Source organism: Lynx rufus, unplaced genomic scaffold (assembly GCF_022079265.1).
Source record: "Lynx rufus isolate CCGP_SWC_20201006 ecotype Redwood Valley unplaced genomic scaffold, mLynRuf1.p SCAF_15, whole genome shotgun sequence".
In the NCBI taxonomy this organism is placed as follows: domain Eukaryota; kingdom Metazoa; phylum Chordata; class Mammalia; order Carnivora; family Felidae; genus Lynx; species Lynx rufus.
Window position 1 is genome coordinate 47261521 of NW_025814829.1, and position 16819 is coordinate 47278339.

General features: G+C 35.0%; 2 protein-coding genes across 7 annotated transcripts in view; both read right to left on the reverse strand.

Annotated features, from left to right (window-relative positions):
* Positions 1-16819, reverse strand: part of RABGAP1L (RAB GTPase activating protein 1 like) — a 770330-nt gene that overhangs the window by 478068 nt on the left and 275443 nt on the right. The window lies entirely within an intron of this gene.
* Positions 11738-15973, reverse strand: GPR52 (G protein-coupled receptor 52). Its single transcript, XM_047076983.1, has one exon. The coding sequence runs from the start codon at positions 14754-14756 to the stop codon at positions 13671-13673; it is 1086 nt and encodes a 361-aa protein (XP_046932939.1). The 5' UTR covers positions 14757-15973; the 3' UTR covers positions 11738-13670.

A 16819-nucleotide genomic window follows, 5' to 3' on the forward strand; every position in this document is an offset into this window, starting at 1 on the left:
AGTTAATACACAGTATTATATTAGTTTCAGGTGTACAACATAGTGATTCAACCACTGTATAAACTACTCAGTGTTCATCACGATAAATGTAGTCTTTAATCCCCATCACCTATTGTTCTCTAGTGGTAAGAGTTTGTTTCTTGCTTTGTCTTTTTTTTTTTCCTTTGCTTATTTGTTTTTTGTTTTTTCCTTAACTTCCACATGAGTGAAATGATATGGTATTTGTATTTCTCTGACTTTTTTCACTTAGCATTATACCCTCTAGATTCACCCATGTTGTTGCCAATGAAAGATTTCATTCTTTTTTGTGACTAATATTCCTATTCATTTTTTACAGGAAATATAAGACAAATAAATTATAAAGGTATTCAGCTAGACTACATGGGTTCAAATAATGGCTCTCCTACCTCAGTGACTTGGAACAGTACCTAATGCCTCAAAGGCATACGTAAGTATTTGCTTTTATTCTAATGAACCAAAGTGTATCTTTGATATAAATGTCAAGATCATTCATTCATTTTCTCGCCCATTTGACTAAACTTGAGAAAAAAACACTCAGATTAATTTAAAACACCATTAGTTGACAACGTCAGACACCATAAAATTCCTTTTACTGTAATAAATCTCAGCCATGAGTGCAACTATACCCACTTACATTCTAATTTACAAATTTCCAAGCACTTGCTAATATGTTGTACGTCAATGCAGAATTATAAATTCTCTAAGTCATATACATTTTAGAGTTACACACAATTTTGCCTCCTATACAGAGAGATCTTCTGTCCTTTAGTTTTCTGCTTTACTGCTTATTAAAGTACTACAAAAGAGGCCACCTATTTATAAGTAAAATCAATTCTTTTGGATTATAAGATTATCATTTATTGAAGGAAAGTTTAACAAATGTTTTTGACGTCTGAAACTTTTGTCCAATATTAAGTATTACTGACTGCTACATTAATAGTTTAATAAAAAGACCAGGAAATAAGTGGGTTTTTTTCATTTCCAATCCTTTCTTTTCATTATCTTATTGCATTTTAAAATCTAATTCCAGAGGGACAGGGATTTTTATGTTATTGTTCTTGAAATAGTTGTCATGTTTCTGTAACAGCTCTTACTCTCTATATCCACTGACAGACAGAAAGCTCAATGTTTATAATAGCAGTGCCCAGCACTGAGTGATTTTAATGACCAGGGTACAGGTTAAGCTAGAGATCTAAAAATAGGACTCAACACTGTAAAACAGTTGACAGTTCTTCAAAAATTAAGCATAGATACACAAAGGACCATAGCCAAATAGGACAAAATATAAATATGTTAGCCAAAAAAGGTAAGAATAATTTACTTAGAAACTGTAGGACCATTTCATTTAGAGTGAGGTATTCAGTTGACAAATCACTGGAATCATAGGGAAGGAACCAGTGTCTAGAGTTTTACCCACATGCCAGAAATTCTCCTGATGCCTGGATGAATCAGATTGAAATTATCACTCATGAGATCCTTTGCAATTATAAAAGCACAACATTTTATTACTGTATGTACCATATAAAAAGCATTTATAATGTCTTATATCAGAGGTCAGGAGATTTTTTTCTGGAAGGGCCAGACAGTAAGTATTTTAAATTCTGTAAGATAGAAGGTCTCTGTCACAATAACTTAACCCTGCCATTGTGGTATGAAAGCAGTCACAGGCAACACATAAATGAATGGGCACAGCTAAGGTTCAATAAAACTTTATTAACAATAGTAGGCAGTGGGCTTTAATTTGTCAATCCCTGTCTTATATTATAAGTATCTATATGTTGTCCATATGACCCCTAATAGTCTATATGTTCTTGGAGAACTAAAAATATGTTTTACTTATAAGTCTCATCATCTTGCACAGAATTTAGTATAGTCCCTAGCAACAGAGTAACAACCAAATAAAGAACAAATAATTATATTGATCAAAAATTAATTATAATTTAATTGATTATAATTATATATAAGGTCCACATCATATGCCTAGCTTGGTTGATAGGCAGATAAGCTAAAACCCACCTGTCATAAAGATAGAAATTCTAATCATAGAGATTCACCTATAATCAGGTGACAAATAGTAAAGAAAACGAATCTAAGAAGCAGTGATCTAGGATGATGCTGGAGTTGACAGAATGTGTCCCATATATATTCCCTCAAGCTATATCCACCCATGTTAACATTTCTATCCTAACCTCAAAGCTTATACTTTACACCTAAACTAGTTACTTTATTCTAATCAGATTTAATGCATATAAAAGAACATTCTCTTTGTAATATACTGTGTCCCGAAATTTCCTCACATGGTTTTGTATTGTGTTGAATATCGAACATTCCCCTTCCTTTCGCTTTGACAACTTCTCAAATATCCCAAGGTATGCTCTGTAACTGCAGAATCTAAACATGCGGCCAGATATTTAGGTCAATTCATCTTTTTAAATTCATCAGTCTCTCTAATTCCTCAATCTATTGCATTGTTCCTAAGACTTTTCTGCAATCTCTCCCTCAAATCCTGGAAATCAGATGATCTGCCCCCTTGCTTGCTTCCCACTAGTCAATAAGTTATACTTTGGATTTAAAAGCGACCAGGAGTATTACGAACCACAATTTATACCCGACTTATACCCACAATCAATAAATATTTATTGTCCTAATTTGTTGATATGGAATGCAAATTAAGATTTCAATAATTTGGATTTTGCAATGACTCATCTTGCAAGCCCTTTTAGTTAGTACCATAAATTAAGTAGTCATAAACAATCACAGAAATTTTAAATTTGTAAGAAAATAAACTTTCCAAATAACTTAGTTGAATTTATTTCAATTGCTGCCTATACTGGGAACCAAGGAAAGGATTCATTTAAGGACATTTACAAGACAATCCTGTGTTAGTCTAAATTGAGTTCCTTTAATTTTTCTGTAACCATATTATTTCACTAAAATAAAACTGAATTATATATTAGAAGGGTTTCATTTAAAACATCACTGATTCAGACTTATTTTATTCCCTGAATATTATTTCACATATTAAACATAAAACATATATAAAGCACTGTAGCATGAAATGTCAAAACCTTTTCCATTATAATGCTTCAGAAAAACCCTATGATGACTTCATCCTATGATGACCTCAAAAATACTGCAAATCCGTCACAAAGAACATTCAGAACATGGTTGTGACATGTTTACTTTTCAAAAGTAGTTATATGAAGACCGTGTGATTGACAGTTCTTCATCATTATATTTTTCAATTTTTTAATTTTTTTTAATGTTTATTTATTTTTGAAACAGAGTACAAGAGGAGGAGGAGGAGGAGGGGAAGAGAGAGAGAGGGAGACACAGAATTCAAAGCAGGCTCTGGGCTTTGTGATGACAGCTCAGAGCCTTGTCAGGCTCAAACCCATGAACCAAGAGATCATGACCTGAACCAAAGTTGGATGCTTAACCAACTAAGCCACCCAGGTGCCCCCATCTTTATATTTTTAAATATACAGCTAAAACTATCCAATTCAGTCTATATATCTTCTAATATATTTAGCAGACAACTATTGTGTTTTGGGGTTTTATTTATTGAAAGAGAGAGAGAGAGAGAGAACACTAACGAACAGAAGCAGGAGAGGGGCAGAGAGAGAGAATCCCAAGCAGGCTCCACACAGCCAGCATGGAGCTCAAGAACCATGAGATCATGACCTGAGCTGAAACCAAGAGCTGGACACTTAACCAACTGAACCACCCAGGCACCCGTACTGTGTTTTTAAAAGGAGAGGTAGGGGCACCTGGGTGGCTCATTCGGTTAAGCATCTGACTTCAGCTCAGGTCACAATCTCACGGTCTGTGAGTTGGAGCCCCGCGTCGGGCTCTGGGCTGATGGCTCAGAGCCTGGAGCCTGCTTCCGATTCTGTGTCTACTTCTCTCTCTGCCCCTCCCCCATTCATGCTCTGTCTCTCTCTGTCTCAAAAATAAATAAAAACGTTTAAAAAAATTAAAAATAAATAAAAAATAAAAGGAGAGGTAAATTTTCATTATCCTCTATGCACTAGAAATTGTTTTAATATCAAAACAATGAGTAGTACTAAATACATCTTATTAAAATTTTCCATGATCTCAAAAGCTCCCTTGTAACATCCAGTTAATTTTAAGGTGATCTTTCCTACTTAATAGGTTAAAAGTTAAAATTTCACATGGAATCTTTCCTGTATCAACTAAGTAAGCCTTCATTTTCTACTCAAGGAAGAAGGGTAAGGTCATTCTACCACCAGCCATCCATAAATACATGATTCAAGAGCCTTATCATGGTCAAAACTATTGCTACACAAGACATATGCTCGGGACTAGCTCTGTCTAGCTATATGATACTAGGGTCACTTAAAAATCTTATCTCAGATTTCTGTATGTGAAATGAGATAGTGCTTACTCACAAAAGCTTTTAGAATGTCAAGGGCATTATGCATGTTCAAAAAGCATTTTAACCTTTTTCAAATTTTAACTTGCAGTGATCTCTAATAATTTCTTAACCCTCACAACAGAGGTACATGCTTGTCTCCATTTTCCTCATGGTACACTGAATCATTGGTAACTGTGCTCAAGAACATTACTTCAAATCCTAATATGTTTTCTAAAAAAAGATGTGTACCTTTAACTATTAGAAAAGTAATTAAACACCCTACAAGGACTGCAAATTGAGAATGCCAGCATTTTCCCCCGAAGTTTGTAATGTGGTAAAAGCATTAAGACACCCCCCTCATACACACGCACGCTATCTGTCCCTATGATACTACCAGATGTCCTGGATTCAGAATCTATAAAAGTAAATCCAAATCTAGTCTTCTAATAAATTTTAAGTCTGTTTAATTGTAAGTGTTAAATCACATTTACAAAGAGGGCTGATATATGAAATTGATGACTTAAATAACAGAAGCCATCACAAGACACGTTTAATAACATGACATTGTAAATATGAGTCTTCAAAATGCACTTTTCCAGATCTATTTCCAAATAAATATACCTAGAAATCCAGTAAAGTTTTAAGATCTTGGTGATGTAAAACATTTAAAAATAACTGACTTTGAACAATGGAAGCAAGGAGAGAAAACTAATCCTTGGGATGTTACGTTTTCCTCAAAATCTATTTGAACAGAGAAAGAATTGAACATCTACATCACTGTAATTTTTAATTTCAATACAAATCATATTTTAAATATCTAACGGCAAGAACATTTCCAAAAAAACTAGGTATACTTTATACAGAGTTTATTTTCTTACAAACAAGAAACCATGTTCTATTTTAAAATTGGTAACTTCCAACAATTCTTAAAATCAAAACCTGAATCTTCCTTTCCTTGCCAAAATAATAAATATAACAAAAATCCAAACATAATTTAACTTAAATTATATTTAAACATATTAAAACATTAAACAAAGATTTTCAGGATTTTTTACCTGCTTTTTCAGAAATTCTTTTAATCTTCTCCAAATACATCATTTGCAATATCAATTTTACCAATTTAGCATTTTTAATTATAAAATTCCTGAGAAAGTAAACACAATAACTGTGAAGAGGCTATTAGTCTAAAATGTATGATCTGATAATAACTATTTTAAACCTGAAACTCTCTTAGGAACGTTAGTAGAGTAAATGTTTTAAAGCTGTATTTTACAGTCTATACATTAACAACTATTTGTGCCAGTGTAACCTCAGACAAGGGGTTATCTCTTGCATTCATTGCATTGGTCTACACTGCATTCAAAGATACATTTTGAATCTTAAAGAACAGGCTATAAAACTTTGTGTTTGTTTATGGGCCTCCCAACCCAATTAATACTACCACTTTAAATTTACAAAGAAAGTATGTTTGGGCACTTTTAACTGGCAACAACCTTACTTACACTTGCCTAAATAGAAAACAAAATAAATTAATTACAGTCTTATTTCTAAAATCAAATATGCATGTGATTTCTCTTGCATAAAGTAGCATTTTGATAAGTTTTAGAATTCTAGAAAATATTTCCATTCAATAAATTCTACTACTATGCTCTATGTTTCTTGATATTTATCATTGAGAAATTTTAGAAATGAAAAATCTCAAAGATTCATCTGGTCCCATTCACTATAGTGAAAGTGCTGATATCACATACGCCTTTCATGTTAATATCTATCAGACATAACAGACTCCTAATGAATATATTACTCTGATTTTTTATATTACTCTGATTCCCTTCATGAGGAATCATAAATAAAAACAGAATAGAAATTACCATTAAAAAATTATACTGAACACCAAGTAATGTATAGAATTACTGAATCACACATTGTACACCTGGAACTAATATAACACTGCATGTTAAGTATACTAGAATTAAAAAAAGAAATTTAAGTTACATATATGATCTTTGAAGATGGGGAATTGGAAAAGTAGACTCTTGTGTATCTGTGAGATGTAGTTAACACATCAGTTGGACCCTATTTCCCTAATATAGGATCATTCTTCTGATATTTAAAGATCTGAAAAATGTTAAAAGGTGTCATCACTGGTGCATTAAAAACCCTATAGTCACTGAGATCCCTTTCAGATGCAGCAAATAACACTTCAAACTGATTGTGTTGAAGCAAAAATAAGTCAAGAATATCTAATGTTGCAATTTCTCTGAAAAATTTTTCTGAAATAAATATTATAGGAATCAAAAACTATATAGACTATCTACAAAGAAGTAGAAAGACATATTCCATGCTCATGGATTGGAAGCACAAATATTGTTCAAATGTCTATACCACCCAAAGCAATATATACATTTAATGCGGTCCCTATCAAAATACCAACAGCATTTTTCACAGAACGAGGAAAAAATTCTAAATTTTGTATGGAAACACAAAAGATCCTGAATAGCCAAAGCAATCTTGAGAAAGAAAAGCAAAGCTGGAGGCATCATAATTCCAGATTCATACAAAGCTATGGTAAACAAAACAGTATGGTATGGGCACAAAAATAGACACATAAATCAACAGAACAGAATAGAAAACCTAGAAATGAACCCACAATTATGTGGTCAATTAATCTTTGACAAACCAGGAAAGAATATCCAATGGGAAAAAGACAGTCTCTTCAACAAATCGTGTTGGGAAAACTGGACAGCAACATGAAAAAGAATAAAACTGGAATTTATTACGCCATACACAAAAATAAATTCAAAATGGATGAGAGGCCTACAAGTGAGACCTGAAACCATAAAAATCCTACAAAAGAACACAGGCAGTAATTTCTCTGACATTGGCCATAGCAACTTTTTCTAGATAGGTCCCTGAAGCAATGGAAATAAAAGCAAAAATAAAGTATTTATACTACATCAAAACAAAAATTTCTACACAGCAAGGTAACAATCAAAAAAAAACTAAAAGACAACCTGGAATGGAAGAAGATATTTGCAAATGACATATCTGATAAAGGGTGGGTATCCAAAATATATAAAGAACTGATAAAATACCCAATAAAAAAATAATCCAATTAAAAATGGGCAGATGACCTGAACAGATATTTCTCCAAAGACATCCAGATGAACAACAGACACATGAGAAGATGTTTTCGTCATTTACCATCAGGAAAATGCAAATCAAAACTACAGTAAGATACCACGCCACACCTGTCAGAATGGCTAAAATCAACAACATAAGAAACAAAAGGTGTTGGTGAGGATGTGGAAAAAAACACTCATACTGTTGGTGGGAATGTAAACTGGTGCAGCTACTGTGGACAGCAGTATGGAAGTTCCTCAAAAAGTTAAAAATAGAACTACCCTATTTACCCAAAGGATCCAAAAACACTAATTCAAAGGGATACATGCACCTCTATGTTTATAGCTGCATTACTTACAATAGCCAAGATATGGAAGCAGTCCAAGTATCCATCGATTGACAAATGGATAAAGAAGATGTGATATATACACACAATGGAATATTATTCAACCATAAAAAAGAATGTGATCTTGTCATTTGCAATGACACGGATGGAGCTAGAGAGTATAATGTTAAGCAAAGTAAGTCAGAAAAAGACAAATACCATATGATCTCACTCATATGTGGAATTTAAGAGACAAAACAAGCAAAGGGGGGGAAATGAGAGGCAGGGAGAGACAAATCAAGAACCAGACTCTTAATTAGAGAACAAACTGATAGTTACAGAGGGAGTGGGGAGAGGATTGAGTTAAATAGGTGATAGGGATTAAGGAGTTTACCGGTGATAAACACTGGGTGACATATAGAATTGTTGAATCACTATATTGTACACTTGATCATATAATACTATATGTTAACTAGCTAGAATTAAAATAAAAACTTAAAAAAAACCAGAAATCTATAGAACTACCTTTAAAAGAAGACAGTACTGGGACATGACTGGATAATGTTACTTGTAGAATCAATAAGCACTGTTTTGTGAAACGTCAAAATATTGCTTAGTCATCATTCTCTCTTTTTTTTGAGTTCATTTATTTATTGACAGAGACAGAGAAGGGGGGGAGAGAGAATCCCAGACAGAATCTGCACTGTCAGTGCACAGCCCAACGTGGGACTTGATCTCATAAACTGTGAGATCATGACCTGAGCTGAAATCAAGAGTCAAACACAACCCAATGAGCCACCTAGGCACCCTCAGCATTCTTGTTTTTTTCAGCATTCTTTTTAATAAAACAATTTTGTTTTTCTGAGTACAAAGGAAGTAAATGCTCATTTCTAAAAAACAAATTAAACAGAATATTAATAAAGAAGACCCAATGCCATCACTATTAATATTCTAAAACACAACCATTTATACTATTAAACAAAGTTATGAATATTTTAAATTGCAGAGCAAAACGAGCACTGGATAAAACTCATTTACGAGAAACACTCAAAAGGGAATCTGGTTGTTTTCTTTTTCTTTTCTAGTCACTTCATTTTCTTCTATGTCTATACATACATTTGGTTGGAGAGTATGCCACTTTCTACATATTCTTCTTAATCCACAAATAAAGTTTTGTTCGGGGAGAAGAGCGCTTGTTGGAACGTACACATCAGAGTATCACATCAGCTCAGTAACCTAAGCTTTTGTGCATTGTGATGGCTCTACCTGAACATGTTATATTAGCAAATTCCCCACACCTTAATCTCCTTTATTTATCACATGCTTGTATCTTTTCCATATCTAATGATTAGCTTCCAGAGTGGAGAGAGACAGAGGACAGTCCTTCAAGGCAACAACTGCATTTATTTCTAAACTCATAATTAGTGCCATATGTAGAATGAAACCTGTTGGCTAATCTTTGTTTCTTCCAGGTAACCTGTATATAACAAAACACCCTAAATTCCATTTTAGTAAGTGAAGAAAATTAAAATGTAAAGACAAATGGCAAAACATTCCTGAACAATCCTTTCTTACTATTGCCAACCTGACAAAAGAAAAATGTTTAAGCGTATTTTATGCAATAAATAATGTAAGGAGGTAAATTAATCTCAGAATCATCCCAACAACTGCTTGCTGGTTATACTTAATGTCAAATGATGTCTTCATGAATAATCATTCCTGGAAAAGGAGCTTTCAAAAATTATGGAAGTTTTCTATATTTAAAAACATCTGAGTTTAAGCCAAAATCTGAGTTTAAACAGATATGAAAAAAATGCTGTTTTAGTAAGCTCTTATACTCAATGGATTAATTCTGTTGTAAAATGTAATCTTCTTAGATTGTAATTAGTGATCTTGAAATTATGGTAGCAATGAATATGGCAGCCACAAAGATAATGAAACAGGAGCTACCACATTCTGAACGTGTTCTATGTGCCAAGAGCCATGCAGAGCACAAAGGCTACAATAGCTTGTTTAGTCCTCAAATCTAGCTCAACAGGAAGGTGCAAGTCCCTGGGCTTTACTGAGGAGAAAACTGAGGACTTGGAACATTCAGTGTTACTAGGGATAAACAGCCTCTGAAGGCCAGGATTTCAGTCCACATTTCATACCCTAGTAGGTTATAAAGACTTCCAATACTACATAACTTCAGAAACGGTTCCACAGACAATCGAACCCTTAGTAACAGACTCTGGCATTATTGTTTCGCTGTCACTTATAACCAAATTGAATAATTACCACAGAATACAATATAATGATGAGAATAATGGTTATGCTTTCCATTCTTCAAACATATTAATTTTAAAAAGACAGAGTAGTTTCAAAATAAGTATTATCTTATTATATAAACACACATTAAAATATGTCAAAAGGAAGTTACAAGGCTTGCCTGAGAGTTGCACATGAAACATTATAATAAATGAAAAATCTAAACCTAGAACTTGCCTTATAGGCTCCCCTTGCTTTTCCAGGATATGAAACCTTGACTGAACTCCTGGCCTTCAGAGGCTGTTTATCCCTAGGTAAGACACTGAATGTTCCAAGTCCTCAGTTTTCTCCTCAGTAAAACCCAGGGACTTGTACCTTCCTGTTGGGCTAGATTTGAGGACTAAACAAGCTAATGCAGCCTATGTGCTCTGCATGGCTCTTGGCACATAGAACATGTTCAGAATGTGGTAAACCTTCTCCACTCACCTGCCTGAAAATATTTTCTTCAACAGGAAATTCACAGAGATCTGAAGAAACTATTCAACAAAAACTTAACAAAAATGAATAAAGGCAATGCCAAGGAAATGCTATGCCCCAGGGTTTCAGTTTGATTACAGACTAAACTAGCAAGTTTGGGCTTACGAGATTGCTGTTCTAATAAAATATATTTGTAAGATCAAGGAAAAAGATATCACAAGGTATGGAAGGGACTACAGCAAAATGTTTAGGTGAAGAAAAAGAATAAAACTCAGAGAAATTTGTAAGGAAAAGGTACAGACAGAGGTACAAAGGTGTGAAGGCTTTTGAGGAAAGAAAACAAAAACAAAACAAAACAAAACAAAAACCCAGAAAAGCAGTGAAGCAGAGTGGTTAAGTATGTAGGCTTTGGCTCTAACCCAGCTAAATATGAATGAACCTGTGGGGAGGAAATGAGTGACCTTGCGTCCATCACCCTTCTTTAGTTTCCTGTCTCTAGGATGAGAATAAGAACAGTATCTATCTGAAAGGGGTGTAGTGAGGATTAAAAGTTAAAATATATATAAAACTTAACACAGTGTTGGGGTGCCTGGGTGGCTCAGTCAGTTGAGTGTCTGACTTCAGCTCTGGTCATGATCTCAAGGTTTGTGAGTTCAAGCCCCATGTTGGGCTCTGCGTTGACAGCTCAGAGCCTGGAGCCTGCTTTGGATTCTGTGTTTCTCTCTCTCTCTCTCTGCCTCTCCCCTGCTCATGCTCTGTCTGTCTCTCTCTCAAAGTAAACAAACATTTTTTAAAAATTAAAAAAAAACTTAACATAGTGTTTAAAACTTGACACATAATTGTTGTTACTAATTATCATGAGGAAAAGCCAGAAGAGGAAAATGCAATAAATGCAGACTCAAGTTTTCTCTACAGAATATCTACTGAGTCCTTTCGAGCTATATTTATTTACACACCAAACTAAAGGAATCAAAATCTGATTCCCAAATAATACATATAATGCTGAATATTCTATTTGTGACAGCTGAAAAGTTAGTAGTATTATGCTTTCTTGAAATCTGTTTTTCCTTTAACTGGTCTGAACTTAAAAGGTTCATTTTGAATATCCAAAATGCCACTGGCAAACACAGGGCAAGAAATAATATAAACAACCCAAACCACAGAAATGTGAAACAATTAAATTTTGATTCTAAGTGAGTGTTTTTATGAAACTGAAACAAAGTCTGATTTTGATACGTAGAATACTATTTTATTCTTTATTTTAAACCTTTCTTACATGTTTAAAAATATACACAGGTTCAAAACAACCTCAATAAAATGATGACATTTCTACTAACGGACCTCTGAAGTCAAACCACTCGTGTGCAAACACACTAGGCTTCCAATTTGAAGTCATAGGCACATTTCATTAAATGCATTTCATAAAACAAATAAATCAAAATGCTGAGAAGAAAAATACTCAGTAGTCTGATATAAACTTTAAAATATCTGTCAGGCAGGAAACTTATAGTAAAAAAGTAAGATTTAGATGTTTTACCACTCACACCTGCTTCACTACTGACTGATTCCCCCAAATGCCATTTTGCTACATCTAAACCCCTGGCAATTTATTATACAATTCCATGTAGCACACTAAAAAATAAGTTAATTTAATCTCTGCGTATGAAAACAGATTACAAAAGGAAATACTGACAGCTCTTACCTGTATTTGATAATTAAGTATATCGTATTCTCAGCAGTACTAAGAATGCAGCTTGATCTAATATAAATATCTAATAACAACTACACAAAAGTATTTTTCTCTTTAAAGTTTTTGTATATTTTTTCCAATGTTGATGAGTTAAGCAACATTGATCTATGTATTGTGCTAAGAAAACATTAGGCACAGATCACATAATTTACATTTTCTTTGTTGTAAAAAATATAGTATATGCAAATGCATATCACACAAATGATTGGTGGACGCAACACTAAGCTTCGTAGACGTAACACAAAAAGGTTAATATTGTCTACTGGATTGCGGGGAGGACACGCTGTGTGGTTTGAAGAGCAATACCTTACTTCTGGGTGAATACTCTGAAATCTCCATTAGAATTATTTGTGGATTTCCTTAAAGAAAAACAAAGCTTTATTATAGCAAAAAAAAGACACTACTTTGGGCACATGAGCTAATTGGAAAGGAACCAGATAAAAATGTATACAAAAGCTATTAAAAATATTTAACACAATATCTCAAAGAACCTTTGTTGGAAGGAATAGATTATTTAAGATTATGATTGCTTTATATAGTAGATTCTTTCATTAGCTAAGACACTTTTGGATTAAGGTACCAAAGGATGCAGATCAAGAACAATGGAGGAAAAAAATTGCAGGCTGTTAGAAAGGGGGTGGGGATGGGTACACATAATTTTACCCAGAAGAAACAAAAGTACTGTTTCTTTTTGTTTATAGCAAACAATTTGCACTGCGGACATTATAAAAACACAAGCAAAAGGGTTATGTGGCAGGTAATAAAATACAATGCTTACTATGCATCCTTCATAGAGAGACAACTTATGGGTTGCAGATTAGTACATTTAAGAGTATACTTTGATGCAAAAAATTGCACTTTGCCACATATATTATATGTAGCATTTAAAGGGCAATTTATGTAAGTCATTTCCACAAACACAAAGAAAGTGAGACAGACAGACAGAATGAGAGGCAAAGACAGAGGAGAGAGCTCAGTCAGAGAGGACAGAGATGCCGAGGGGCTTTGCTCATGTCCTGTGGAAGCTCTGAGATACTTTTTTCAATAATTTTTTCATCTTCAGTGCTTAATTTTGTTATTACTGTACATTTATACTCACATACTAAAGTTATCTCATGAGATTACCCTCTATACATTCTTTTCTCTAGCTCCCCCTCCCCCACCACTGTGGAAAAAGAGAAGGAAAAAAAAAAAAGAAATCTTTAGTCCCTTCATCTCATAGTCAACTATTCAAGTAAATATTTCTCTAGTGGCAAACTTCCAGAAGAATTATTTAGATACTATAGAAGAATCAAGAACACAATCCAAAACCCCTGTCAGATTACACTGGATTTACTGTATAGTTTTCTTCAAATGGAGCAGGAATTAGCCCGTTTCCTAGGTTTGGGGTCTCGTGCTTCCTGATCCTTCACACACAGACAAGATGTGCACATCGTCTTGGACAGTCTTCGGAGGCCTAGCCGGAAAACACTGTTGGAAAGGCTGTATATTACACAGTTACAAAAACTATTACTTATAGCAAGCCAGGTTGTTAGGAAGGACAGTGTTGGATTGTCTAAGACCCGGGAGCTTTCCAGAAGAAAGTAAATTATATAAGGGAGCCACAGCATGTAAAACACACTGGTTATCCGAAACAAAACCATGGCGTAGCGACGGTCGGGGCTGTGTCCGGTCTCTCCAGAGGCGTCCACCTCATGGCTAGGAAATCGGGCCCTCCGGTCATTTATCTCTTTGGTGTGCTGACGGCAAATTTTGAAAATGTGGAAGTAAGTGAAGCAGACCACAAAGGCAGCAGGAGCATAAAGTAAACAAACAATAAAGCCAGTAAAATAGGCACTGGTGAGCCAAGAGGTGGCACACCATTCAAAAATGTCACCATGGTACCCAGGTTTCCCCCAGCCAAAAAAGGAAGGCAAGAAAATGAGGCAAGAGTAGATCCAGATTAAAATAATGCAAATTCTCAGGCGACAAGGAGTGACCAGTTGATTGTAGGAAAGAGGCTTGGTTATTGCAAGATAGCGATCCACGCTTATGCAAGCAAGACATGCCATAGAAACGCTTTTTAGAACCGAGATGATATATCCAAAAACCTGGCAAGTCAATGACTCATGGATACCTGTGGAGTAGTGAAGAAGTGAGAGAGTAGGAACCAAGCAGCTAACTCCAACGAAAAGATCAGCATATGCCATTGTCTGAATAAAATAGCTGGTAGTGTAATGGTGTAAGAGTGGAGCACAGTGAAAGACAAAGATGACCGTTAAATTCCCAGCAATGATTAGAAATGTCAGCAAGACAATAACAATGGTCTCAAAGATGCACACATCCACCGCACTGTAGTAGCCAAATCCAAGTGGGCAGGAGTGACGTTCAGACACATTCACAATGCCACTGCTCCTGTTCAGGATGCTCCATTCAGTCCACCTGGATTCATTCATGGCTTGGAATTAAGGGAACATGTAGCCTTGGCTCCAGCAAGCAGGTGCCCTGTCCAGCATGTGTTAAACTCTACACATGAGTGTCTCGGGATCAGCTTCGGTAGACAGTGGCAGTGCTTCTGTCACAGCCGAGCATCCCAGAGAGTACTCAAGCCTCTTCATCAGTCTCAGTGCAGCAGTGACACATCTCAACTTTGGGAGGGGGAGAAAGGGAAGTAAGCTAGAAAGGAGGTGAAAAAAGGTCACTGATTAGCTTCCTCTGATGCTCTCTCCAACAACTTTTTGAAGACACAAGGCACTTCTAGAGAAAATGGATATTTTATTACCTTTCACCATGAAAAATTAAATCTGTAAAAAGAAAAAAAAATCAATTGCCAAGGGAAGAAAAGAGTTTGTGAGCTGTTTGGGCTCATCAGAAAGGTAGTTTCTTAGGGATCAACTAGAAATAATGAGGGAAAAAAAGTCTTAAATTGTCTCAGGCTTCCTACTTCATCTGTCATGAGAAGTGGATTCATATTTTACGGTTTTAAATAATTAAGATCTAAGATCTAGTTGCAAATCTAAGAAAAAGTTCATTGCGGCAAAGAGTGCCTTTGGGCTCAGTTCAGGGTTCGATGCTGGTGGATGAACTTTATGATCTATTTCTCATTTCTCAAAAAAGCTAAATCCCCACACACACATGCACACAAGGTTAATTCTAAAAGACTCGGGTCTACTTGGGCACAAAGGAGCAGAATAGGGGTAACAGACTCCAGACTGCCCTATAACTCTCATGAGTAAACAAAAGCATATTTCCAGTAGTGAAGATAATGTGCAATGGGTTAACACGTGACAAGATATGATAAACTGTAAAGTTTTAATTCTGCATGCAATTTTTTAAGCATTCAGATGAAAACAGTTTTAGTCCATTACAATTACCGGTTCTACATGTAATTTGTATGTTCTCCTTTTCAAAGGGAAAATAAATGTTATTAATTTCAGCATCAATAATTGAAAATAACTTTCATTATCTGATATGCTACCTTCCTTATAACGGAATAATAGATTCACAGCTCAAAGTTATTTCTCACCTTTGCAACCACACCTATATCTCACGTATATATGAAATTTAAACAATAGAAACTTTCCTATACACTCTGAGCTTATTTGACTAGAAACACTGCCATTATTTATTACTTAGGTATTTCTAGTAGGCTTCATAGTCTGTTTCTATTCTACTTTCATCAGAGGATTAACACATTAAATCATTACTTCGACTAAATCTTCTGAAAGTGGAAAATTACCTTGTTTGCTATACTTGCAGTTATACAGCAGCCATATGTTATGAAAATGCCTCTTCTATTTCTGTTTTCTATTTTGAACAAGTGCTCGATTAGTACAGGGGTCATTAGGTAGGTTATAAGATGGTCTTATTTTAAAATACCTCTAAAGCATCAAGATGAGTTTAAATCCTAGAGTTTGAAATACTGAAAGGCTTGCAGGATAGAATCCATCCAAGAGGCTTCCAAGGTCATTCTGTTATCAGGTTAACATTTATCAAAAATCTTTTTAAAAGTACAGGTATTTCAGAGAGTTTCTGGTCAGTCTTTGTTATCATACCTCTTGAAGAAGTAACATGCATTAGAGATAAAAACGTTTCCTTCAGGAACAAAGCAGCAGCTTAACAGAAAGCATTCTTCTGAAAGTTATTTTCTCGTGCACCACCAAGTCATTCAGGGAAGTCCTTCTTTTATAACAGCCACAGGATATTCCTCCTTGCACATTCCTAGTTTCACTTATCACAAAATAGTTCTCTTCTTACGGGAATAAGGCAATGCTTCTCACCTACATTCACTCTTATCAGCTGCTAGGCTGGGCTGCTTGATTCAGAAGTCCGATTTACTGTGATGCAGTTACCAGGATGCTGTCGCTATATTCTTCACAATCTCTCAGTATCACTGCCTCCACCTGAGCCGGAGCCCTGCTCCTCTCCTCCTCATCCTGAGCTGATGCAGAAGAACTCACCACCATCAGAAAGGTGACTCGGTCCTCCTGCCCCAATCAACAGCACAGCCAATGGCTAC

What these genes read in the sequence shown, in the direction of transcription:
- GPR52 (XM_047076983.1), bottom strand. Translation starts at nt 14,756, where the DNA reads ATGAATGAATCCAGGTGGACTGAATGGAGCATCCTGAACAGGAGCAGT.